We start from the raw sequence: 27522 nt of genomic DNA on the forward strand, positions 1-27522 counted from the left end.
ATTTTTTTTTTTTTTTTTTTTGTTTCATTTATGTTGGATAATACCATGGTCAAAAGAAAAGGTTGTTCCTAATTTGGAAGAATATGCTAATAGTATTAGGTGCTTCCCAGTGGCAAAGATGGAGTAGTTTTTCATGCATTATCTGTCGCCACTAAAGTTACGTGGCTTCCAAACACTCCCTCTTCATGTCTTAGTTTGTCATGACCTAAGGGTGCTCTACCATTCCCTGTTCTCTTGCATAGTTAATAAATTGCAGATAGACTTCTAGTGACATTTGGAGCATGTCAATACGTCTCTCCATGGAACTTTCTGCAAATGTTGGTACAACTGCCAATTGTGCAAAATCTGTGTATTTAAAGAAGACGGTTCACTTACCCTGTGGCAATTGAAGTGCATCACAAAATCAGAATTCATAATATTGTCTAATCAAAGAGAACATTAGCATTGATATTATAAGCACTGTTGATTGGATTGATTGTTGATGGCATTGATATAACTACTGTAAATGATTTGTAAATGTCTACAGGACTCTTGATGGAGGGACAAGTGTGATAGGTAAAGCAGAATCAGCAATGCTAGTGTAAAATAGGTTACAATGATTGAACGTGAAGTATAGCAGTATGAATATTATGCTGTATGTTTTAAACTCTTGTTGGTTCCTACCTTATTTTTTGTGAACTGACCTCTCTTACTCCAGGATAGGTCTACCCAGTTACTTCTGTGTATTTTTAAACTGGATTATTTAGCATGATAGTCACCATGTAAATAGAATTAAATGATCTGATCAGAGTCAGCGCTGCCATTCTCAAAATAAATATCCACAGTTTCACACAGACATTTGTTTGTGTTAAAGGTCTCGGCGTTTATTTTTCAATAGCAGACTGTTTCCTAGTCCAGTGTAAAATTCCATTATCACTTGAGTTTGCCACAGGAGCAGACCCTTGGGTGCATACCATGCATTTTTGCCTGTATTTTTAATTCCTCCTTTGCTTCCTGCTGTTCTAGGAAGTTTTTCCTAACAGAAAGTCTTTCATTGTGAGACTTGATGAGTCTGCTAGTACAGGTTCTGTTTCTGTAATTTTTCAGAATATGCCTGTTCAGAAGTTGAGGTGAGTTTTGTTGGTGGAAGAGTTTGTTTGGGAACCTTCTCGCTGTGCAATGGGAGAGGGATTGGCAAAGCTTGAAAGTTAAAACAAAGGGAGTGTCCAGAGAAGCTCATCTCCTCCTTTAAATGTCTTAAAATTATTTTTTTCAAAGAGTATTTTAAGCATGTGCATTTCTGCATCAGTGTTGTTGGTACTCGCTACTGTGCCAGGTGGACTGTTTGCCTGTCACAGCTCACTGTGTTTGCAGCTATATGACCGGTAGGTAGGTAGAACCTCTACAAGAAGGGCAGTGACTCAGAAGAACCTATTTTAAGCTTATCTGGTATATTGGAGCCACGAACTCTTCATAACTAGGTTGTAATGCTGATAGGAATCTCATCCTGGAGCCTACGTCTAGGGAGAATAACATGAAATTCAGCTTCTTGGTTAACAAACTCAAGAAAGCATGGTCAGTTCTGATGCTGTAACACAAGAACGCTGTTCTTCAGCCTGCCTGGAAGTCTCCCTCTCTGAACTTTTTTTTTTTATTTTTCAGTTCTTATCATGCTAGTAACAGCAATATTTTTACTAATTAAATGAATGCCACTGGTGATGGGGGAATGCAACATTTTCTTGTGCCAAGCCTTCTATGCTTGGAGGGAGGGAGGAAAGCAAGAATTCACTCTGCTAGTTCATCCTTCCGTAGTTGCTGTCTGGGAGCTGTACCACATTGAGTGATGGTAGTTACAGTGAGGATTTCAGAAAGTTGCACTTTGGTGACAAGGCTAAGGTAGGGTCTCACTAAATGCACACGAAACCCTGAGGCAAGCAGGTTGTGGCAGAGATGTGCGTACCTTAGGTGCTCTTTTGTTTCTGTTGCATACAAGATGATATCGCAGTAAATAATTGTTTTCAGGCAGACACCTTAGGGGATGGAAAAACTGGTCTGTTAGCTTTGGTGAAAACCTTGAGCATGGGAGCCCGCATACCTTGGCCTTTCCGTGGTGAAGGCCCCTCCCCAGGAGAGCCTGTGGAGTGGAGTGTCCTGCCCTGGAAGCTGCAGCCCCCAGGAGCACTGCTGGGTCCCCAGGGCTTGGGGCACTTGCAGGCTGCAGGGGACTGGGCAGAAACTGCCAAGTGATTTGATGGCTGTGAAATGGAGTGTATCTGCTTTAAAACAAACAAACAAACAACAAAAAAACCCCACAAAACCAAATAAATTGGTTGGTGATTCCTCTGAGGCTTGGAGAAGACTGCAAGCTCGCTCTCTGGGAAAGCTGCTTCTATGCTGACTGGGGTCATCTAAGCTGTTTAACATGAGGAGCATCACAACCCCTTGCTGTTTCTCCTAGTACTCCAGTTTTCCATTACCTGGTGGCATTTTCCCCTGCCCTAATCTAGTTCTTTTGGAAAAATAATTAGATTCTGTCAGACTCATTTGTGCAATTTACTCCAAAAAGTTTAGTCTTAATCAGAAAAATCTCCCTGCCTGAAAGCTCTTCTATATCCTACCTGTTTCCAGTTGTAGAGAGGAGAAATAAGGGAAAGTGCATTTCCTGCCCGCCCACCCCCCCTCTGCCCTGACTTGGACCAAATTTCCACGTGAAGAATTTGTCAAAGTCTAAATGACACAAAGACACATTTTGTGACCTTGCATAGCACTCTACTCTGAAAAGGGGGCTTGTGCTGAAGAATTAGCCAACTACCCGCTACACTTAGCATTCCCCCAGAGACTTGGCCTTCAGTTGTTTAATTTCCCCTGCATCTATTTATATCGCGTTACAACCATGATTATAGCTAAGCTTTAGTTCAGGGCAGCAAAGAGGACAAGGTGATTCTACAGTCAATAGAAATTGAATAAAGGTGTGTAAGAAGAGTCAATCCAAAGAATTTCTCCAATTAAACTGCCTGATGCATGTCACCCAAGTCTCTTCTGTAATAATTCTGTAAAAATGCTTATGAAGTTTTGTAAAGCAGTTGATATGATGGTCAGATATGACGTAGTGGTTTTGTTTGCACCATACTGCAAGTGGATGTGCTAGAAAAATGTAAATTTTAAAAACTTAATGACATCTTTGACAGCTTTGACATCTTTCTCATTAAGAACTGCAAATGCTGTAATATTGAGAAGGAATACTGTAAGAGCATTGCATGTGTTAATGTAGTTATTTCTGATAGCTAAGGCTATAATTTCAGTTTTATCCCAGGTTTTGTTGGTGTCAAAATGTAGTCTCACATACTTGTATCTGAACATTCTGGGATATCCAAAATTGTGTTTTTGTGTATAACCAATTGCTTTTTGGTTATAAGTTACTATGGAAATTTAGCTTGGGATTCCCATACAAATTCAAGGAGACGGGCATTCCTTCAGTTTCATAAAATGCTGTGAAAGAAACATATTAGAAAAAAACATATTAGTATTAGAGACATACTTTATTTCTGCTTGAGATATTTTATATCAGATCAGACATTCACAGTTAATGAAATGTTGATTTGAACAAACTACAGCTCTGTTTAAAAAAAAAATCAGAAATTACTTTAGCTCTTAATAAAGATCAGCTAAAAGCTCAGTTTTCTTGCTTGGAAAACCAGATGATAGCACAGTATGCTGTACATACTGTAGCCATTATATTTACATTGTTCAATAGTGAAAAGTGTCTAATAGCTCAGTAGGTGACCAGGACAAATATTATCATTTATATCCACTGTTTACAGCTGGGTCAGTCTAGTGTTTACTCATGCTGATTACATCCTTAAACTAAACCTCTTATCTGTCAATTCTCCTGATTGTGTGTAACAGGCTTGCTACTACTACTTATCAGCTAAAACATAAGGGATTGGCTGAGAGAGGGGAGGAGGAATTGGTCATATTGCACAGTAATAAAACCAAAAGCCCTAGAAGTAGACTGGGCATGTTTAAAAGCAACCTCTTCCTCAGCTAATTGTGACCTCTTTTTCTTTTGCAGACATGGCAGTTTATGTATATTTGTACTTAACAAACCCGAGCTCTTGCCTAGTCCTGGTATGACAGCGCGTTTCCCCTACATGTCAATAAACAAGAGACACACATTCCTTACTTCATAATCATGAAAGGTAGACCTGTCACCACTCTAAATGAGCCTGTCTTGCAAATGCAGATGTGGCATATCTGCATATCACTTTTTTTCCTTGTTTTTTTCTTTCAGGGTTTAAAAGGGGAGGGGAGAAACCCTTACAGATTGAGAGAGAGAAGGGAGGGGGCTTTATTACCCTGTAACTTTTTTTACCCGCAAAATATCAAAGCAAATGGTGCTTTGATAAACTTTTACCTCTTATATAAGGAACCGTATTGCATTTTACAGGCTGTAGGTGTAAATAGAGATCAAACTGGTTTTTGTTCTGTTTTGTTGTTGGAATTTACAAACTGTCACACCATGTTTTGTTTCAAATGTATGTCAGTGCTAGTAATTTCTCTAGATATGTTTGTAGCAGAGAGCTCCTTTTAGATTCAGATTTACTGTTCTTGCTTGTGCAAGAACTAGGTTGGGTGGCAGAGGCAGGGAAGGAAGGAATGAAACCTCTGGCTTGAGCAGCATTTCTGATTAGGTGCTTGCTGGTCCATGTGCAGCTTGACATGTAGCAGGACAAGCGAGCAGGGCATATGAGGAGGTTGCACAGTGCAAATATACTGACATGAGGTGACCAGACAAACTGATTTGCAGACTCACCCACTTGGTTCATGCCTCCCTTATGGAAGAAAAATGCTAAACTGCTCTGTTAGATGAAAAATTGATTCCCTCAGGTTGTAAATTGAATTCTTACTGAGCAAAACTGAAGATGGCGTTTAAGTATGTGGCCCTTTGTTGGAGCTTATTGGCATGGCATCCATTACAACTGTGTCTTTGGCTCAGCTTTATTTAAGCACTTTTACACATGACTAAGTGGGAATCCCAGATAAATATTAGCTTGTTCAGAGCAGATTTGCTGAGGAGAGGCCAGTTAACTATCAGCTGCTAATGCTGCATACTTATGCAGTTCAAGTGTCACATCTGTAAAAATGTAGTGCCTTCCTTCCTGTGTAGTTCTGCCATTATTTCTCTTGCACTGTGCACTATTGCAGATTTGTATCATAATTACATATTTTCACTTTAATTTTTTTTCCTCAGAAGAAAAGATTACTTTGTCATGTATTCTTTCTGACAGCATTAAAGAAATCGGATTTATCAATTCTTTTTTTTTAAATCACATCACAGTTAATTCTGCGCAGGTTTTTGTTTTTTGAAAGTAAATGTTATTATCATACAGTTCATTTATAATGGAAAGTTTAATTACTGTTTGATGTATTTGTCAATTTTAAATTACACCATCAAGCCTCTCAATAGGTTACTGATTTAGCCAGTAATCAACTTCAGTAGGTGCTGGAATACTGAAATCTGTAACATCTGCTTTAGCAGCATAACTGGTTTTGGTGTTGATTAAAATGTTGCATATGACAGACACTTACTAAGAGGAATCTCTAGGCTTTCTTTGAATTAACTGCAGAGTCATGAAATGTCTCTAAAACTCATGGAAAATTATTAATTTGTCTACATGCTAAGCACTTAATCTTAGGTCAGAAAGATGCATTCTTGCTCTCTTAGACAGTTAAGATCTTTCAGAAACAGGTAGATTGTGTGTTGGAAGGATTGCCTAATATATTTTTATGTAACCTTCTTGAATGTGCTCTCTGAACTGTTCCAGTTTGAACCCATTTGTCTGGGAAAATAGTCCTGACATCCTCATTTAAACATGCCTTGACTTTTGCAGTAATTCATTTTAACTTCCCAAGCTAGGGGCTCTTTAAAGGGGAAGGACATGGTGAAGGAGGAGATACCTAAGTGCAGAATAAAGATTGAATGTACTGTACTTCAAAAAACAAAATAGAGTACTAAGACCAGTTAAGCCTGGCTCTCTAAAGTGATAGTGGGAGCTGTCAGGATGAGGGAAGTTTCATTATTTCATGGGACAATGCCTTGTAGCAATTTTAAAGGTAAAATGTAAAGATACAGGCTTTACTGAGGCAACAAGAGAGATTATGTTCCATGGGCCCGCTCCAGTAGCATGGAGGGTTGTTGCCTGTTTTTGAGAGACTTTGTCTCTTTATCAACTGTCTCCATAACTGGGTCAGATGCAGTTATTTCTATCAGGACATCAGACTAATTGTGTCACAACTCGAAGAACTGGAATCAAGGGTGCTGCAAGGCCTTGGAATAGGAGGGGGAGATTTTTTGCACTCTGGCAAGATAACTTGCCAGCCTATAATAAAGTAAAATATGTCATCTTCAAAGTATTTAAAGGTAAAATTTTCAGCGGTGGGAAAGCGATTAGAATCTTGCAGGAAATGCTCTCTGCTTCTCTGCATTCTCAGGGTAGAAATTCCACCATTTAAAGCTAAACCTGTGTGGGAATTCAGTTGGGAAATTGTGTCATGTTGATTGAGTAACAGTTAGGATGTATGCAAATAGTGTTTCATTGTTCGTTTGCTGGAGCTGAGGGTTAAAATTTGCTTCATGAGAAGGACATATTGATCATTCTTTACATCAAGAAAGTTGTAAATTACTTTAAATAAAAACCCTCAAAGTTGCTTTTGAAATGTTTGGCAGGAATGACCAGATAATTGCTCAAGTTTCTTAAACAAAACAACAAAATAAACCAAACCAAACAAAAAAGCCCCCAACAACTATGTACATTCCTGCTATACAACCTTTTTTAGATTGAAACAGAACTTTAAATATGGTGGTTGTTTTGTCCTGGCCCCACCCCCACCCCCTGAAATGGGAAGATTTGTCTCTGGGAGACAGCATTATTTAATTTGCTATTTATTGGACTTCATTAGTAAAATACTTAAGTCCCGGATTGCAAAGAAACTGCTCCTTGGAGAAAGCTTAGAGAAAACTCCTGTTATAGGAAATTAAATCAACATTGTCCATTAATCATACTGCATGTCAACCCCCAGACCTCTCTTGATTGTTCTTGGTGAATGTGAGGAACCATTAGATGTGTGAGGTCCTTAAAGGTCTGAGTAAGTCAAAGGGGAAGAGTTTAAAAAAATGCCACCATTAGCACATGAAAGAGACTTCAGAGTGGACAGAAGAAAACATTTGCTGTACAGGGCTAGTTACAGTTCTTATTTTTTTTCACTTTTTTAAAAATTATTTTCTTCCTTTGTTTAACAGCAATGTTAACTTAATTTCTCCTGAGTTTTTTTTCATTAACTTTTTTTGGGTCATGTTACTACTTGTGATAGTTGTATGGGAAAGGTAATAGTAGGGAGTCCTTGCAAATTCTGTGTTAGTGATAAGTAAATGCACTTCTAAAGCTAAGCTAATATGTTTTCTGGTGGCTTTCCTGCCTTGAGTAACACCTTGGTTATATATTTGCCATGAAGGCATTATTGCCAACAGAAGCATTTTTCTATTTTGGGAACAGATGCAATTGTGGAAAAGACAAAATTTTTTTTTTTTCCTAGGCTGCCTGGAGTCACACTTTTCTGGTAAAAGAAGGGAGGGAGGTTATGCGGGAAGTGGGGAAAAAAACAATCTTGTGTTGGAAGAAGCAGCTCTTGCTGTGAAACTTCTCTTCCAAGCTTGTGATTTTTTGCATCTGGGAAAAAAGTTTAGTAGAAATAAGTTTTGCATAAAAAATGTATTTCAGCATTTATACTAATTTCCATAGTGTTTTTACCATTATCATAGCTGAATATTGTACCCCGACTCAAGCTGGTTATCATTACAAAACAAAAATACTTGTTTGTACAACAAGTAAAAAAACTGCACGTTTGTAGAAGCTGGGACAGGGAAATACATTCTTGATCCTGTTTGGTAGATCAGTTAAAGACTTGAGTTTTCTGCCTCTTGTGTGCATCCAGTTGTGCATGCTGTGGCTCTTTGTACAACTGACATATTTGTGTATTCAGACAAAGGAGGAGACAAAATATTGTATGCAGATACATCTGGAAAATGTGGTCTGCATATCAGATCTCAGGGCCTTTTTTTAAGGCAGTTGAACTGGAGATGTTTAGAAGCAGTAGGGTGGGACAGTGTATATGGGGGAAGAGAGGCAGATGGGTAGGTGTGCCTTGTGTCCATTTACTCATCAATTCTCCACTTTCTCCTTTGTATATTTAAGACGCAGGGAGGGATGTGCTCACAGCCTGTTGCCTAGCTCTGTATCTGTGTGTCTGTATTTGCATGTGTATATAGAAACTGTTGGGAGAAAAATAGGATATCTTCTGGCTTCCTGATCCTCTTTGTCTTGGTCTAATCCAACACTTCTCCATCAGAAGCATACCTCTTAATATATTAGTCCTTTGTATTGATTTTTATTTTCATGATACTTGTTAATGTTGGCCTAACCTAGCCTTTTTTCTCTGTTCATGTCTTTTGGCCGCCTTCTTACTGCTTCTCACCTGCCTTTATCTAATTTCTCTTAGCTTCCCATCAGTCCTTGTTGCCTTGGTGACAACCACTTGCCTTGGAAAACCCATAGCTGTAGCACTCCCTACCAGTTACTTGTGCTGGAAAACTTTGCTCAGGTGTGGCTTGGATGTATTAAGTCTTTGTATGTCATCCAAGCAGAGTAGACAGGTATGCATGGGCTGTGATTGGAAGAGCCCTGTCATATATGCAGTGATAATCATCCCTCTCCTTCAGAAATGACAGCCAGATCATGCTTCCACTCAGCCCAATAAAATACCTGAAGAAAAGCACAAAAGCACCGTCAAGTTGTAGGACAGAAAAGCAAATTGCTCAGCATGATTGAGAGCGCAGGCACAAGTCCAGGGTACTCCAGCTAGCCCAGCAGTGCCTACGCCTGCCTCTTTTGCTGGAGCCTTCCTGTTGGAAGATCTGCCTCTGAAGGGTCATCTTCCCCCTTGCTGAAGCCAGGAGGAGTCTCCCCGTGGGACCCCTGAGACTGTGTTGTCCCTTGTGCCCCCATGCAAGGCAGCTGAAGCACGCTGCCTGGAGCAGTGTGACAAAAATCCACTTTAGGCAGTTATTCATATTTCCACTTTTCTCTATTATTTCTGCTAGTAACACGTGCTGCATTCTTCCAGCACTTTGTAACCATTCCAAAGAGTTTCACAGGTGGATGAGTGTTCACTGCCCCATCTTATAAACTGCGTACCTGAAACACAAGGGAGAGAAGGGCCATTTTCATGGAGTTGCTCACGTACTGATGTTTTAAACTGAGTGTGATATGGTAGCCCCAAAGTCAGTGACAGAACTGAGCTGTACATTTCCAGATTTCCAGCTTTGCATTCAGTCTATTAGATAACAGCTCCCCCTTGAGGGAAACTTCTTTTATCAATAAATTCGTAACATGGCTATTCTATCATTGGAGTTTTTGTGTGGATAGGTTTGAGGTTCACGATTTCACCAGGCTGCATAAGATGAAACGGACTCATGGTGGCTGTGTTGTGTCCTAACCAATTGGCCACAGTTGGGAATAGCGAGGTGGTTCTGCCGGTGGCTTGCTCTGTTGCCTTGGGGTGTCGCTTAGCTCTCAGAGTTCATCAAAGAGCAACTCAGAGAACAATAAAAAAAAAAAAGCTGTCACTTTTCAGAAGAGAACACCCCACATTCCTTGAGTACCTGTTTGTGCTAATTTGTGCTGCTCTTCTCTGTGCTTGCATTAACATTTGTGTGGGACTGGGTGGGAAGTTGGCCTGAATGAAAAATAACTCGGCAAACGAAGGTTGTGGCTGAAGGGTGAGGGGAAGCAGGCTGGCCTCTTTCAGCAGCAGTGTTGGCTAATGCTGGTTTAAAATGCTCATCAAACTGCAGGCTCAACTTAGCATTTGTAAAACTGAATTAATGATGGGAAACCCTTTTAATTGTACAAAGGAAGATAGCTAGCTAAGAGTTAAGTAGCTGTGTGTTTATTTTACTTAAGTAATCAATCAGACTGCTTTCCATTTTCTAAGTGTTGTATAAACTTCATGAGCAGAGGAATTACATCAAAATAATGTTCTCCCTTTTTCAATCAGGATAGTACTATAGCTTGGATTTAAATCTTGAATGCATTAGGAAAGATACAAAAATAACCTTGGTTATGCGTAGTCTCCTAGTCTTTTACTCTGTACTTTTCAGTTTGTTAATACAATGTTTGACATGTAGTCAATGCTTGTTCTTCACAAAACTAATTAAAAAATACAGCAGGTATGGTGAAAGACTTAAATTACAACTGGTCTGTGGTCAAACATTTTGACGACAACAGCATTGCTTCCCATGAGAAGTGATTTTTTTTATAAAAAAAAAAAATTAAAGAAAAACATTTTGAAGGAAAAACTTAAGCCAGACCAAATTCCCATGTATATAATTATGGAAAATACTTTATGCACATAAAAAGCATTCTTGGAAAAAGGGACACAATCTGTGAAATTCTATTCCAGATTCTGCCAAGTTGTAATTTACTTTTCCATGTTGTTATTGCTATTTTGAGCATCCTTTAAAGTACAGTAGTATTTACCTGTAGGAAGTAGTATTTACATTAAAAACATGTTGTAATCCATTTCCAAGTGGGGGAAAAATACGCTTTTGTCTTTACAAAACACCACAAAGCGTAAAAGAAATAGTAGGTGCTCTGTTGTCAGCCAGAAGAGCAAAAGATTTTTGGAAGTTTCAGGAAGCCTGAAATCTTTTGGGCTACTCTTCTTATTTAGATGCTTCTTTGTATGGACATTAAACAACGTTTTTTTCAAAGGGTATTAGTACTCAGAACACAGTTCAGAGAATTACTCTGAGTAAAGGATTTGAGCTCCTGAGAATATTAGGTCCAAATTCAGATTGCACATGTTGACCCCTTTTACACCACCTGCAAGATCTGTCTATGGTGCTTTCAAGAATACTGTTCCAGAAATTTGGTCTTAATTAAATAGTCTTCAAATAAACCATTAACATCTATTTAACTAAAAGCAACAACAACATTAACTTGCACAGCTGCTGCCACTAATACAGACTGAGTAATCCTTCTGGTGAATTATCTTAGAAGAACGGAGTCCTGGCCTGGAAAGAGATGAACACAAGATGCCACTGAAATATGGTTTTAGGTGGAATCAGTACGGAGGTGAAAAGTTAGTATAATTTTTACAGAGAAGCAAATTTTCCTGGCCTTCTAGATGGGTATTTGTACCAAATTTAAGCTCACTGAGAACATTCAGGAAGGATTGTAAGTGTGTAGTATATCAGGCTTCATTGCCTGGTGACAAGCTGTCACTTACTGTGTTCTTTTAATAAACTTTTCTGTGCAAATTCCTACCACAAAACTCATTATGAATAGCGCATGCCAGTGTGCCATTGAATACAACAGCAGCGCATATTAGAGCCAAGGACGTTGTAGGGTCCTGGATACTTTTATTGTCATTACAAATGGAAATTTTCTTCAGGGCATGTTTTAGAAGTCTGGGATGTGCTGCATGAAAATGTAAAGGCTAAAAATAACACTGCTGTGCCAAACCACTAGGGAGGTTGTTCAGTATAATCTAAATGTAATTAAAATGAATATCCTTGCTAAATGTCAAAGATATGCAACCAGTCAGAGAGGCTGTAGAGAATGAGGCATCTAAGAAGGTAGTGAGGGAAAAGTAACAGACATGTTCATGTATGGAGAGAGATACTGCAATGCATTTCATGGCTGAGGAAGGAGAGACCTGTGTCCTCGTGCCACCACGCTTCAGGTGAAGTTACCTGTTGAGCTAAGGCATTTGAGTTGAACTCTTCACAAGTGCTATTAGCTGTCTTCCGTGCTTCCTAGTTTATTAACCTGTGTGATTGGAAAATGTTTAGCATTATATGCTGAGTTTTCAATGAATACTTTGCATTAAAAGTAGCGTACAAAGGAAGCTTGATGCCAGCCTTTTATTTTAAGCTTTTTAACGCATCTGGATTTAACTTCAGCAAATGAAGTACGAGAGCTGTCATATTAGAAGCAGTAAATGTATATCATAACTGGCAGTCTATGACAAATGTGTCAGTTTAGCAAATTCACTGTAAAACTTGTCAGCCTTCTAGGTTAAGTTGCCCCTCCACCCTGTATTCAACAAATGAGTGCCAAATTTTGACCTTCATTAAGCAGTTGCTTTATTTACATGTGCAAAGTGTCTGTATAATAATAGTTCAGTGCTCACATAACTGTGCATGCCAGCAAGCCTACGGACACAGAGTGTAGATTATGTATCTATCTGTCTAGTAGGGGCACCATCACAACCTGGTGCCTGACAAATAAAAGGGAGCGCTGTGTGAGTGGGAGCACACGTGGCCCTTGACACCTGCAATAACAGAATGTCCCACTGAAGTTTGGGCCCTAATTATAGATGCAGATGGATATAAGCTACGTAGCCAATATTTGCCTTAAGAAAAATATAGTGGTGATTTCTGCTTGCATATATTTTGTTTGTCTTCCTGTCATGACTGACTTGTTTTACATCTAGCAATTTGAATGTGTTTTACTGAAGTTCCTTCTTTCCCTTTCAAGGAGGAGAGAGCCAGACCGATTGTTAGTTGCCCTGCCTGAAACTTTTTTGCATCTTGCAGTCATGCTTGCAACAGCACAACTCCTAAAGCCTGAGATTGGAGAAGAGTCACCAGACCACAGATGTTTTTGCAATGAAACTGTGCACCTCCTAGAAAGTCACTGTGGTGCAAATAATGATAGATAGTGTTTTCATTTTGCTCCACAAAAAGGTCAAAATGGCATGGGGAGTCCATGACAGACCAGCAGAAAATGTTGGTTCTGAAAGAAAATTTATTTCATAGCTTCAGGGAAAAGTTTGGGTGGTGTCAACAGATTGCCTTTGTCATTGTGTAAAAATGTGTCGTTTGTAAGGTGATGCTGGATGTCAGGCAATCAGTGCATATGTTTGATAGAGCTTGGTACCTAAACAGATATTAAACCAAACTTGGTAGAGTGCTTATTGCATTGTGTTTAGATGCATTTTCTGGAAGCATTCCTCTTAGCATGAAGGTCAGGCAAATCATCTGAACTTCCTTCCTATCTGCAACCCAGAAATGTTGGTCTTCACTGGGGAGACCACCTTTTCAGTCTCTTCCATCTTACCAAAAAGAACCTTTCATAGCACACTCCTGTTTTGAGGCATGCTTATAGCAGCATTTGTGTGGTTTGGGTTTTTTCTTTTTTTTTTTTTTTTTTTTTTCCCTGACCCTCTACTGTAATGTTTGATTGGTTTTCTGTCACTCGTGCATGGGTCAGTTGCTGTATGTAAGGGAACCTGTTGTATGGGGTGGCACATCCTTTTTGGACCACTGCATGAATTCTTGGTGGACATAGCTGTGTTAGTAACTGGGGGTAATTAAGGCTCTGCTGGCTCCTTTGGACACTCTTTCCCTTCCCCCTCGCCCTCCCTTTCTTCTTCCAGAGATGGCCTCGCTACATAATTCCATTAAAGTGATTGTGCTCCGAGGGGTGGACTGAGGGGCAGTGCTCTCATCTTTCAAAGCAGGACCAATGAGCTATGTGCTTTCTACTGGGCAGCAACAAAAGAAAAGGTCTCTCAGAAGAAAAGACGAGCACAAAAGATCAAAATTAGGTGTTTGTCCAGGCCTCTGGTATTGCTTTCAAGTTAGCTTTTGAGGGCTCACTTTGAAAACGGTGAGCCAGGCTAGTTAACATAAGGGTGTCTGCTAGTTTTAGAGTGTGTTGTTAGAATAATATTGGAAGAGAGCTTTTTGCTTGTGCAATTTAACAGTTCTCTAAAGTGCAAGAGAAACATAGGGACTGATTGAAAACATTACGGGCATAGTGGTAATGTTCTACGCCCATAAGGAAATTGAGCAAACTTAAAATCCTTGAGATTTGCTTCACTTCTTTTAAAAAGGTTGGAGGCCTTTAGATAGTTCTCTTGTTTCCGTAGTCTCCAAAAGGCCAAAATGCTATATGCTGGGAATTCATCCTGCCCCGCTAGCCCTCCCCCACACTTTTTTTGTATAAAGCTGCTATTGCTGATGGTGGGCAGTAGGAGAGGTGATGTTTTTACTGCAAGGGGGTGTGAGGTGTTGTTTGTCCTGGGGCCCTCTAAGGGGATAGCACAAAGCTACAAAAGGGATACAGACCCTTTTCAGATTTAGACAAATAAGCGAGAGCCATCCAAAGCCGTGGAAAGCCAGACCATTTAGCTGGATCAATTCACATATGTCATATGTTCTAGCTTCTACCAAAATAAACTTTTACAATGTTGTACAAAGAACAAATTGCTTAGTTGCTACTTCAGTTATTTGGTTTGCAAAGGAAAACACGAATATCACAGTCTTTGTTCCACCTAACTGTTTAAAGTTACCTTTAAATTGAAAAAGAAACCAGGAGATGTAAAATGTTGGCAATTTGTAACCTCTCAAACTATTTTAATCTGATATTAAAAGGTTGTTATTCAAAATGTGCAATCAATTGAAATTCCAACTCCTTTAAAAATAGAAGTAATTAAATATTATTATCTGAAGCTAGTAATAATGCTTAGAAACTGCATACCCAGAGCCTTGACAAGATTTTAGAAACCATACTAGAACAGCATTGCTAAACTGTGTTTATTTGCTTAATCATATGTACTCGAGCAAGGTATAAAGGGCATTTTTTACAAAAGAGAAATAAAATCCAGTACTGAAAATCTGTGAGGGAATACCTGCTTTTGAGAGGAACAGACCTGAATCTGTATCATCCTTCTACTTCCCGGCTTTATGTTACTGTTTGGCTTGATGCGCTTCTCTGTCCCTTTCGTCTAGTATATTTGCAATGTATTTGCTTATATTCCTAATAAGTTTCTGCTGTATTTACGTTACTTTGCTTCAAAAGTACATTTTTAAGGATAGTATTTCTCAGTGCTGTTCCTTTCCCACCCTTCCCCCTTAATAATTCCCCTGGACCTCTGTTGCTTGGAGCAGACTTTGGCTAGCCCCAGATTCGATGTCAAAGGCCATGACCTGATGTCAGAGCAGCCCATGCTGCTGGCCTCTGCTTTGAATAATTATCTGGAGTTTATTGTGTTGAAGGGATGGGCTTGGGGGCAGCACAGTCACCCTGGCAAACCAGACCAGTGAGCTATCCAGCCGGACCACTACGCAACAACGGACCTGTAGGTTACACAAAAAATCCAGCAGCATGAAAGACTAAATTAAAAATGGACATTTGGCCACAGAAGTTTTGTCCTTAGAACAACCTTTTTTTCAACCTTCTGAGTGTAGTGTGGTTTTGATACCTTTAATTGAAAGGAAAAGAAGTATTATTTAAAATTTTGTATGTAAGCTAGAATAAAACTGAAATATTTTTCTTATCCCCTTCCCCAATTGTTAGAATTGCCATACTGGATGTAGCTTACGAAGTTATTTCTAGGTTTCTAGTCGTTGAACTCGACTCAGAACATCAAGCCGCTGAACTTTTTTGTTTGTTTTTTCTCTAGAAATTCTGTGCAATCCTAATTCTTTTAGAAACAAGAACAAAGCCCCCAATACTTTTATTTCTATTAATATTTTCCTTCTAAATTGCTGAGAGTGGGGATGTTCAAAACAGATATGAAAGTATGTTCAGTATCCAGACTTAATGAGTCAACAGTAAATGATAGTAAACCATCCATTTTCTTTTGGGCTTCCTTATCTTTTCCTCTCCCCAAAGAGGACTTAAAAAGCCTGAAATCCAGATTGTGGAGTGCTGTCTCTTCTTACCAGGACTGAATGAAAGGCTGCTGGAGGTGGACCCTCTGTTCTGGAGGGGTGGGGGGGGTGGGGAAAAAGTTCTTTCATGGTCTGACCTCGGATTCTTTCTTAATTTTATCTAGCCCTGACCTGCTGGCTCTGCTCTGGCTCCTTTCAAGGCCTTCGATGCTTCACAAACATGCAGCAGCTGAAGGAAACAATGACAGGGCTTTTAGAGGTTGCAATATTACACTCTCTTGTAACCTTGGCTAAGTAGCCTGTAAACAGATGCTTTCTATGAAGCATTTGCCAGAAAGTCGAAATTTTGGCTGTGTTGGTATCAGCAAACACGGCTCTGTAACACTCTTGATTTAGGACTCTTCATTTTCTATTCAATATAAGCTTCAGCTGAATGAACAGTTACCCAGTGTGTCTTGTGTGTACAATGTGGTCGTGGAACCTGCTGTTACAGGTTTTATATTTATCTTTAATGCTATAAATTTACCTGGAATAGAAGAGTCGTATGAAGACATTATGAATGTCCCATTATGAATGGGATAAACGCAGTTTGGTCTTTTGCAGAAACTGATTTGAAGATAGTGTTAAAATGTAATCAGGACATATGCATTTCTATGTATTCTTTTGAGAAGGGAGGATGGAATTATATATGGATTAGAATTTTTCATTGGCTGTGTTGTTAGTGTCGTGCTGCTTTAAGCTTAGAGGGTTTTAATTATGTAATAGAATGTATTGAGAATGGAATTTTTGTTCCATTGTGAATATGGAAGTGACTTTATTGTTGTTAGTAACTTTTCGTAAAAGTTCAGTCTGTGCAATCTTGGTCATTTAAGAATGAGGTAGTTGCATTAAAAAGTACTTCACCAGCTGCAAAGTGATTAGAAGCACATTTTTCGTTTTAGTTGTTTAACTGCTAATACAGGCATTTAATCTTTGATGCCTCTAGTTTTTCCAGCTGTGTTCATTGGAAGTGCATGAGGACACCATCTGGCAGTAATGAGGTATAACTCTACCAGATGGAACTAACCCACGTTGGTTGGAGAGATGTTCCATCCTCTCCCCATGTCGCCTTTATCACTAGGGAAATGTCTTCAAAACAGGGGACCGCCCTGCCGCCTTCCTCCAAATAATGGTAGCTGCTATAGGATTCATCCCAGCAAAACCTAGGTTTTCAGTGGATATATTTCAGAGGCCAGTAAGGGTCAATGGAAGCACCATTTATTCTACTGTGGAACAATGACAGATTGTTTTCTATGTTTTTCTGTATTTGTCTCAATGTTTTGGAAGAACCGAAGAACTAAGTTTGAGACAGTAACTCAATGGAATTCCATGGAATACACCAACATACACTAAAACTAGTTCTGGTGTGAGAAGAGCAACTCTGTAGTTGCTTTTGCCTACCATTGTGTATGTATTTACTAGACCATTTATGTTTTCCTAAGCTTTGAAAACTGGACTCGGTATGTTTAATCCATGTTCAACTAATAAATAGATATAATTTGAACATATTAAAATCTTAGGTTTTGGAAAAGAAAATAGAAAATCTGAATATGAGTATTTCTGACTGACAGCTGCTTTGTAGCAATTTCTCCCCTTACTGAAAGAGAGATGGAAGATTTACATAGAAGCAAGGCTGAAGGCAGTAGTAAAGAATACTGAATGACTTTGAGCTGGTGCAATAAAACGTGGATGTTCCAATGAACTGTAGAGCAATAGAACTGCTAATAAATCAAGTCTCAATTCTTCACGATATTTTTGCAGTTTCTCTCAGTTTCTTGTGTCCAGACAGATAAGCAGCTGTGGTTCTCTCCAAGCTGGGAAATGAAATGACTTGTCACAAAACCAGGGTTGGAACATCTGTGCCAGCTTATCACATCCAGCTGATAATGTCTTTTAAGACAGTCTTTGTGTACTCCAGAGGCACTCTTGTAATAAAATTTATGAATTAGCTCTAGCATGTTTATATCAACATCAGTGCTGGCCTCTTGATTTGTACAAACAGTGTAGTTTTTCTGTCCTTTCCACCAGCTGATTTAAGTAGTAACAATAAAAATGCCTAATAAAAAGCTGTAGGTGCTGTGACACTTAATTTACAACAACCTAATGCCAGCAGCACTGAAAAAAACCCAAACCAAATTGAACAGAAACAAATTAACCTTAAAAAATTCACCCACTTGGTAAATAGGCTACAAAATTGTTCCTGTTCACCTTAGGTCTGGGAACGAGCCTTCAACCACTACACAAATACTGGCAATTGCAAGAGAATTAATTGAAATGACTCAGTGTTGCCAGCTGTTCAGAGAAATTTTGAAAATGCAGAGGTGAAATCTTGATGTGAGGTTTTTTTTTTTTACTTAAACGGAATTTGTGTGTTGAATGGGTTGAGTAAATCACTGCACCTAATTTGTTTCTGAATAGCAGTGATCTTCTGTGGAAAGATGTGTTACTCCTGGGTCTGTTATGAGCATGACTGATGGCCTCAATACTTGCTTCCCTGACTTCTGAGCCTCTCAAGCCTCCTGTTGCTGTATAATGTGCGTGGATGGCATACACTAAATTTGAGACTGTCAGCCCCCCAGGTGGCCATGCTATCCCCAATCTTTTATCAATGATTTATGTGTAAACTATTCAGGATACCTATGCTGGTTAAAGATAAGAAAGCTCCTGAAGTTTGTTTTCTCTCTAAGGATATGTCTGGCTTTGAATGTTTGATCCAGCTGATGAACAGATGAAAGTGTTTATGCCGAGTTTGTACTGGGATTGCCATTGAGGAGTAAATCATATCATAAGCTTGTAAACGAAACTAACAGTTGTTAAAAATATTTGAAACAGAAGCTACTTCAAACAAAAAAATATTTTCCACCACTTCATAAAACAAATAGTGTGCAAGTATCTGTTGGAACTGGAGGCAGATCTTTGGCTATTGGTTATCTTGTTTTGCATATGGTGAAGCTATGATCAACACGGAACAGCATCTCAGCGGGTACTTTGAATTGGTCTTCACTAATGTTATATGTGTAATCCGTGAAGCAAGTTTCACATCAGTTTCTTTCGCTGCTCAGTACACTGTCTTTAAAATTCTTTTATATTGTCCTTTTTGGATTACTATAACATTTAGGATTTTCTAGGCCAGTACATAATGCAGCCCTCCTCAGTTGCTCTTTCAATTACAGATACCAGCAGATGGTTTTTCAACCATAGAAGCAGTAATGTGTGACAGCTTAAAAATTCTGACATAGCTTTTGGATTGAACTAGTCTTGCTACCAATTGAACCATGATGTCCTGAAGTGGAAATAACCTTGTTTTTTAGCTGGTAGAGACTAGTTGAGAGACTTTATTTTTAAACAGGTTCTTCTATATAAAGATAATTCTTTTTGAAACGTCTTGTATTACACAAGAGTAAGATGAATGGTATTCAACATTGTGCTTTTTCTAAGTGGAGAGCATTAAAGACACTTCAAATAAGATTTAGAAAATGTGTTTTTCTCAAAACATTTGAATTTTTTTTGTGGGAGTTACATTTTTGCCTTTCTTCCACATCCCATTATTCTTCCTCTCCTCCCCAATCAAGTGTTAATGAGGAATTCAGGTTTAAAAAAAAAAAAAAAAAAAGGCAGTGAGGATAAACAGACCTCACAGGCTCCTCATTCAGCTCAGCAGGGCACTAGACCTTAGCTATTCTTCATTTCACAGTGAAGATGATCAGTTCTGGGTGACCACTTTCAAAGGGCACAGAGTTTTTGAAGGTGCTCGGCAGGATGATAAATTGTCGTGTCTGTCATCCTGTGTCTTGCGGAAATGCAGCAGGGGTCTCTTCTGCAGGAACTTGTAAAGAAAAAGATAGACTGTGACACTTGGCTGGTTGGATGCCGCCTGTTTATGTGGAATCTGTTCAAGGGTCTGCTAAATAGTACCTGAATTCAAGTTTTTTCTAAGAATGGTTGGGAGAATCAATTGTTTTAACAACCTCCAAAGCATAATCCTAATGAGATCTTAAAGAGGTCTTGATGGCCTCTTTTTTAAATTTTGGCTTTGTTTTTGAATATTTCAGTTATGTGCTAAACATATGTATTCCTACCACAGGTTAAGAAGCCTGGGAAGGTATATATTTCTGCTTTTCTGAGATGCGTGCTGTAATTAGCCTTGATAAGTCACCACAACTTGATTTTGGTGTATTCAAATCACTTGGTACTTTTGAAGCACAGTTATCTTTTTTGGTTGGGCTCAGTGTTTTTAAATGCACCTTCCTTTCACGTCTTTTGTTTTTACAAATTTTTAAGAGATTGCAATGATTTACATGTAATATCTTACTATCTTTCTGAATTTTCAATATTAAAATTCCATATTTTCTTTTATCACATGCTTAAGGTTATTCTGTGTGTTTGTGTCCATCTCCTTTTCTCTGATTGTAATTTGTTGGCTAGGAACAACTGATGTTATCTGTTGTTAAAGGGATATTGTAAACTAAAAAAAAAAACTTGAAAGCAAATGAGAATTTTACTCTAGTTTAAAAAACCCTCATTTTTTGACATTTTGTTATTTATATTGTCTACTTGTGATGTGAAAGTCTATTTGAAAAACGGGAATGGGCTCCTCTTGCCTATTCTACCATTAGTGTTAAACACATCAAAGAAATACTTTAATCCAAATTTAAGAGCCCCTTTTCCTTTACACCTATATTTAGATTTTGGTAAAATCGTCTTTTAAAAATAAACATACATAGAGATGTAAACTCTACCTAGCAATATCTCATTTAAAGCTGATGCTGGCAACTACAGCACAAAAAGTTTGTCTATTTCAAAATAAATATGAAAAGATTTTACAAAATGCATTATTATGAAATTACTATGCTGTCTTTACAGAAACATCAAATCAAGTTAAGATTGTATTGCTGGTGCAGAGACTGCAGAGGGAGCCAACGATCTGATGTAAACAAAAGTCCTACTTGTGGTGAAGAAATGTCAGGGATTTTTGTTCCTGTTTATTTCATGAGAGAAGCCATGTCATCTGGGGGTACCCCACACCATCTCCACTTACAGAAAGCTCAAAGCCCCTTCCTAACTCATTTCTCTGTAGTAAATTTTCACTTGGATCAAGGCCTGTGTGTCACTAACAAAGCTGATAGAAGCAGCAAACTGCAATATGGGTACCCAGAGACATGGCCAGAGAAAGGGAAATAGGGAGATTCTTCAAGCTAGGAACAGTGACCCTCTAGGAATGCCAGAACCAGCTTTCAAGCAAACATGTGGAAGTGGAAGTTGTGAGTCAAAGGCATTACTAACAATCACTGTTGTTTCACAGTATATCTCCTCTTGGAACCCAGAACTAAAACATTTCCCATTTCTTTGCTGGGTCCTGTCTTCCTGCCTTTGCTTTGATTGCCCTGCTTCATTACAGCCTGCTTATCCAGAAATAAATATTGGTTTCTGTGGACCTCATGCTGTTTGTTTTAGAAAATCTTTGTTATAGACTGAAAGTGCTTTCAATATGCTGAATAATACTATTAAATCTAGCTCTGTAGCTGTGAAGGTGTGATTTTGTTACAGATAGAAAGGTGATATTTATCCTACTCCCACTGATTTCGGTTACAAACTTTGGTTTCAGGCTACCGGAAACAAGACTGGGAGATATGTGACTGATTCTAGTGCAGTCTGGGCAAAGATTCAGGAAAATTCGCAGAGCTGGAGAAAGGACAGGCTTCCAGGCATCCAGCCCATTCATCAGTCTGCTGACTGTAGCAGATGATTTTTGAACCAAACTTGCAGGAGAATCAAGTTATCTCACCATCTGTAGAAGTCTGAAAATCCTTATTTTTTTTCCTTGAGTCTAATTATTCCTTTTCTTTTTGTGCAGATCCTAGAAGAAAGTATCATGTAAGGCTGCTGGCATATAACAGCATGGAAGAAGGTTATCAGGCAGACCAAACAGTCAGCACTCCAGGATGTGTCTGTAAGTGTTGTAGGTACATGAAGAATTTATTAAGAGCTGACCTGTTTCAAGGTCCCAGCAGCTCTGTGTTTTTAACCTATAAATAATCAATTAATTCAGTGTAAAACAGAGAACCAGAAAGATCATATCTCTGACAAATACTATCCTAGTCATCCTGCAACTGAGACAGTCTCCTGTGTTCATGAACTGCAGCTGAGGAAACAAGATAGCTACCAAGCACATTTTCCTCCTATTGGATTGTCTGCATCATCTAACCAGTGAGGTATCATGTATCTTATGAGAGATTTATCTCTCTCCCTTGTCTCTGTTTATAGTTTTGTCTTTGTTTTTGACTAAACAAGTGGGACTACAGAAGTAATGTGACATGTATTGGGTTAGGAGGGATCTTTAATAGCTTGAACCAGATTCCTGGGTCTGAATACCAGGTAGTGCTGAGTAGCGGCAGATTTGAATCTAAACCTGTGGGCTCAGACCTGTCTCTTAATCTTACCAGTATCTGTATACGGTTCATTAAATAATTCATGCTCTTTTTTTGTTTTAAACAGCTGTCCGTGATCGCATGGTGCCACCGCCACCACCTCCTCACCACCTCTATGCCAAAGCTAACACTTCATCTTCTATCTACCTTCACTGGGGAAAGCCTGCCTTTACATCTGCGCAAGTCATTAACTACACAATCCGCTGCAACCCAGTGGGGCTGCAGAATGCTTCTCTGGTTCTCTACCTTCAAACGTAAGTGCAGCGCTACTAATGAATCTTCATTTCCCATTTCCAGATCCTTCCCACTCAGTTTCTACTCTTCCTGCCCTCTCTTAAGCCTTTTGCTGTAACAACTTTTATCTCCCTTAGAGGACTGTGTGTTTTGCCCAGTGGCTGCTAGTTCTGTTTCTTGGGTTATTTAAGATGTGTCCATAGAACAGCTTAATTCTCTACCTGTGATCCTTGTGTTGGATCCTTGGACAAGCTCTTGAATTTTTAGTGGCTTTTTAGCTAAGTTGAATTTAATTTTAAGCTCTTCTTCAACCAAACAAAAGAGAATACCTATTTTGTAGGTAGCTTGTCTAGGCAAAGATGAGACTTAGTCCAGTGTCTGATTTTAAGACTGGAAACAAGAATTTTTGAGTTTTGAGGGGTTGAGCACGTTATTATGGGAATGCCACATTCCTGAGTGTGTGGCACCCCACTAGGAGAAAGCTGAGTAGGAACTACAGCTTACTTTTCAGATAAGCAATGCATGAGCCACAGAATGGCAGAACAGGGAAGAAATTCTGCCTAGGCTTGGTGTTCAACTCTCTGCCCAGGTGGCACAGGAGCAGAAGACTGCTCCGTTGTGACTGCCTATGCTGGGAGTGTAAACATTCATATGTTGAGGGAATCCATATGTGTGTAGCTCCCTCAATACTTGGGTTTACTCAAGCGTTCTAAATAAGAAAAATGCTGTCTTAAAAGATAGTTTCCATCCTAACCTCGATGGTTTTCTCTTCAAAGAGCGCATCCCCTGCTGTATAACTCCTGACTTAACGATTAGACACAGTATAATCACCATGTAAAATTCTTAGTGTGCAATATGGAGCAAAGCAATGAATGCTGCTTTTTGTGTTAGGATGAGACCGTTGCAAATATTGGTGACTGCCTTTGCAGTATGGAAGGTGAAAATACTAAATGAGATTAATAAAGCAATATCTGTAGAGTAACACCATTTTAAATTGAGATTTAATCTCGACTGGGGTATTATCACCCGGAATTAACCCTGGTGTATATGAAAGATTTCCTCCCACCCCGAGAATCAAAATAAAGCAGAATGTCTACAATTGACTTTGTGATCAAACCGTAAACTGCAATATTACTATTAATATAATCAATTTTACAATTTATAAATTACCAAATATGACTACAAGATGAGTAGGGAACATTCATATTCTACAGAGATCACCTAAACATGAGGTGATAGAGGCCATAAGTGGAAGAGGAAGTTGCACACATAGCCTATGTCTGTTCTGTGAACTGAGAAGCAGATGCAGGAATAGCTGATGGGGCCAACAGCATGTGCCTTTTCAGCTGTGGTGCGGGTTGTGGTTTAAGTGTTACTCCAGCTTGAAGCATGGACAAATGTGGAAAGAGCTGAGTTTGGGATACCTATTGGTGATCTGGGCAATAATATTCTTGGACTTGCTTGTGCGTCAGCTGTCGAAACAACCTTTATAAAAACTTGAGCTCAAGTCAACTGACAGCAGACATAGTATCCTCCAGAGAGCTCCAGGGTTAGTACAATTACATTTTCAGGTAGACAGTGCAGATGGACCACGTGTCTGGACTTGAACTGGTTTGTCTTGTGTTGAACTGACAGTGAGAATCTACTCACAGTGACTAAGAGAGATCATTTGAGTTTGGGATCTTCAAGTCAACTGCTGCTGTTAAATTTATTTTATTCCTTCATCTGTACAGGTCAGAGACTCACATGTTAGTTCAAGGTCTTGAGCCAAAAACCATGTACGAATTTGCAGTTCGGCTGCACGTGGACCAGCTCTCCAGTCCCTGGAGTCCAGTAGTCTACCATACTACCCTTCCAGAAGGTAAGGCACTAGGAGAGGACCACATGGTTCTAAAATGAAAGCTCTGTAAACCAAATGGCCTGAAAAATTGCTTATTAATTTTAAGCTGTCTGTAGGAGAAAGAAATACTTTCCTCTGAGATACAGATATTGCTCTTCTTGGTGAGAGATAGAAAAATGCTGTCAGGAAAATCTTTGTTTTGGAACTGTGAAATTCTTTTTCAAAATCTACCTAAAATCAGCAATGATTTTTATATAAAATGTGATATACTTACACCATTAGCAACCACTGAATGGAAATAACTTGAATAAAAAAATTAAAATATGTATTGAAGAGGCATGGCTGATTCATAGGCATTATGAAAACATATTTTAAAAAGCAGAAGCTTTAGAAACTGTAAGAATACTACACATCTACTGCTCTAGCTGCTGGTTTGCTTTTCTGTCAGCTTGGTCAGTGAAAATCAAAAACTTCAGTTTCGTGTTCTCAGCACTGCAATGTTTGGGATGTACCTGTTCACAGGGTAATGATGTGGTTTTTTGTCAGTAACTGTTTCCTTCTGGAGTTGAAGGAAAAACATGAAATGCGCTTTTAAAAATCTAAGCCTTTGACCGGATCAGAGTTAACAGGAGAGTTTCTCTTGAAGAGCAGTATGTGTTTGTTTATGTTGTTTATCTGGGATGTAGCAGTAGCCATTAGGTCTGCACATCAGTTTCTTTCTAAGCAATTTAATTGCATGTAAATTAGGTTAGCCTAATAGCATTGTGTTACTGTTCTCACAGCACCATCTGGCCCTCCAGTAGGAGTGAAGGTGACTTTGATAGAGGATGATACTGCTTTGGTTTCCTGGAAGCCACCTGATGGTCCTGAAACAGTTGTTACACGATATACTATCCTTTATGCATCCAGGAAGTCTTGGATTGCTGGGGAATGGCAAGTGTTGCACAGAGAAGGTAAACTAAAATCATAAACCTATGAACTGGAGAAACAGTGATGCTACTTATAAGATGCTTTGTTACTTTCAACTCCCTTGGGCTACAATAAGAAACTCATATAAATGTTCACATAAAAGTTATAATTAGTTTAGAATTATTCCCATGGTTGTGATGAAAATGTATTAAAAACCAATTAATACTCAGAAGGTGAGGGGAGAGGGGCTGTCTGTGTTGCTTTGGAGCTCAGTGTGTGTGTGTGAACCCAAATGTCTCGTAAATCCAATTACATCCATCGGAGTTCTGTTGTAACCATGATTGTGACGGTTTCATTTTGTAAATGCACTCTTTCAAATCTGAAGTCTCTGAGATGCCTTGCTCTCCAGAAATAAATTTATAAATGTGGCTGTGTGGGTTTATATGTTTCTTTCGATCACTGCCGATCCAGTTAGCTCAGTTTGCTTAATGAACTTTCCCCTACTCCCAGTAAATTGCTCTGCAAATTCAATTTAATTCTCTGGCTGTATTCTCCTGCGGAGCCCCAGCTAGCTAATCTAACAGTAACTCAGGTATGGTGATATAAACCGCAGTCACATCTTTGTGATTAGATGCAGCTATAGTCTAAATTTTTATAGGCACTTTCCAGAATAATACTACGATTTGAAGAGCTGCATCAAGAACGGATTTCTACTATAACCAGAAAAAAAGAAAAAGGCATTTACTGTTCGGTTGGTAGCCAAAATAGACAGAGGCAGTTCAGAAGAGATAATGTTCCAATAATGTATTAAACCAGAGAGGGAAGCTCAGTGTTACAGAGTAGTCATGTGCTTCGGTAGCTTATTTAAGAGGATTGCCCAGGAAGAGTTACTATTTTGTTGTTCTGTGTTGTTTCATGGCTGAAAGCTTAGTTGTCAGCAGAGAGTGAGGCTTTAAATTTTCTGTGGAGAAAAATTCATAAAACTTAACGAGCATGCAGAGGACAATTCATTTCGCCATCAGTGAGAGTAAACTGTTTTAGTTCAATGACGGTGGTTGTCCTTTGTGCTGCTCCTGAAGAGAAGACGAAGGACCAACAGCCATTTTGAAAGATGGCAGTGCCGCTTTGTCTTTGCTGGAGCAGAATGGTATTTGTCAGGCTGGCCTCAAATAGAATGGTCAGCTGTGAAGAATAACAGTAAAATGACTATTAATCTTAAGCAAAATTTGTGAAAAATAACGAGTCTCTAGTTATGAGGTCTAACTGTAGGGGGAAGATTGAGCCCATGGTTTTTCACTATTAAAATTGTTCAAAGAAACAGTGATATAAAGTCCCATTAAACTGTTGAAAGAAACAGTGTTGTAAAGTTGTCACATTAAAGGACCAATTTAATATTAATTTTTACTCACTAAAAAACCCAGCAGATTTAAATTCACAGGGAGCTTATATTTGAAGAATAAATCTTGTCATTCTGGTGATGATACGCTGTATTTGTTGTATGCAGTGAAGTGGCTGAATTGCTTTCAGGTATATACTTAGCTCAGCCATGGCTGTGAAACTGAACAGCATCTCAAATAGTCTTTTACCATAGATATTTCGGATGAGGGGATGGCAATAACAGTAAACGTTTTCATGTGTTCCCATACTAAAAGTGTTGGAGGGAATGAGCAAATGGAGAGCTATAAATCTCAGTGTATTACTATGTCCGTCAATGTTAGGGTCGCTAATTTTGTATTTTGACAGATATATTAGGGTTTGAGGCATGGCATGGAATTCGGGCATCTTGACACGTTAGGACAATCTGTAACGCTCTTAGTTAAAGTACAGATGAAAAAGTCTGTGAAAGAAAACTAGTATGTAAAGGCAAAATTGGGCAAATACTGTGATAGTCCCGTGACAGTCCTTTCATAGGTAACTTGAGGTAGAAGCAGGGTTTGGGTTTTTTAATGCATTCATTCTGATTAGATCAGCTAACCCTATGCAATAAATAGCATTGTTTTGTCTTGACGCTAAACTTGTTCTGCAGAAGATTTATGAAATCTTAACCCCATTCCTTTCCCATACCTCCAAAGACACCCTCCCCCAAATAAAAAAAAAAAAACAAAAACAAAAAACACCAAATCAAAACAAAAAACCCACAAACCAACCCTACCACCTATAAAAGTCCTAGCATGGGCTTTAGTTTATGCATGAAAATTTCTACCGGTCCATCAACTTAAAAAACAAAACCCTCTAATTGACTGAGCTTGTGTTAGGCATGGCAGAATTAGAAAATATAACTGCAGTTTGTTGCTGATCCGTGATGTGAGTTATCTTCCAGCCACCTCCCCCCTTTTCCCTCGTTCTCTTCA

The 27522-nt window shown here is 38.9% G+C and overlaps 1 protein-coding gene across 1 annotated transcript in view; it reads left to right on the forward strand.

Annotated features, from left to right (window-relative positions):
- Window positions 1-27522, forward strand: part of PRTG (protogenin) — an 85902-nt gene that overhangs the window by 51880 nt on the left and 6500 nt on the right. The window contains 4 exon segments of the mRNA XM_076348659.1: window positions 21615-21710; window positions 22256-22442; window positions 24156-24283; window positions 25045-25215. Coding sequence (XP_076204774.1) covers window positions 21615-21710; window positions 22256-22442; window positions 24156-24283; window positions 25045-25215 — 582 coding nt within the window.

The sequence above is a fragment of the Aptenodytes patagonicus genome, chromosome 10 (assembly GCF_965638725.1).
Source record: "Aptenodytes patagonicus chromosome 10, bAptPat1.pri.cur, whole genome shotgun sequence".
Lineage (NCBI taxonomy): Eukaryota > Metazoa > Chordata > Aves > Sphenisciformes > Spheniscidae > Aptenodytes > Aptenodytes patagonicus.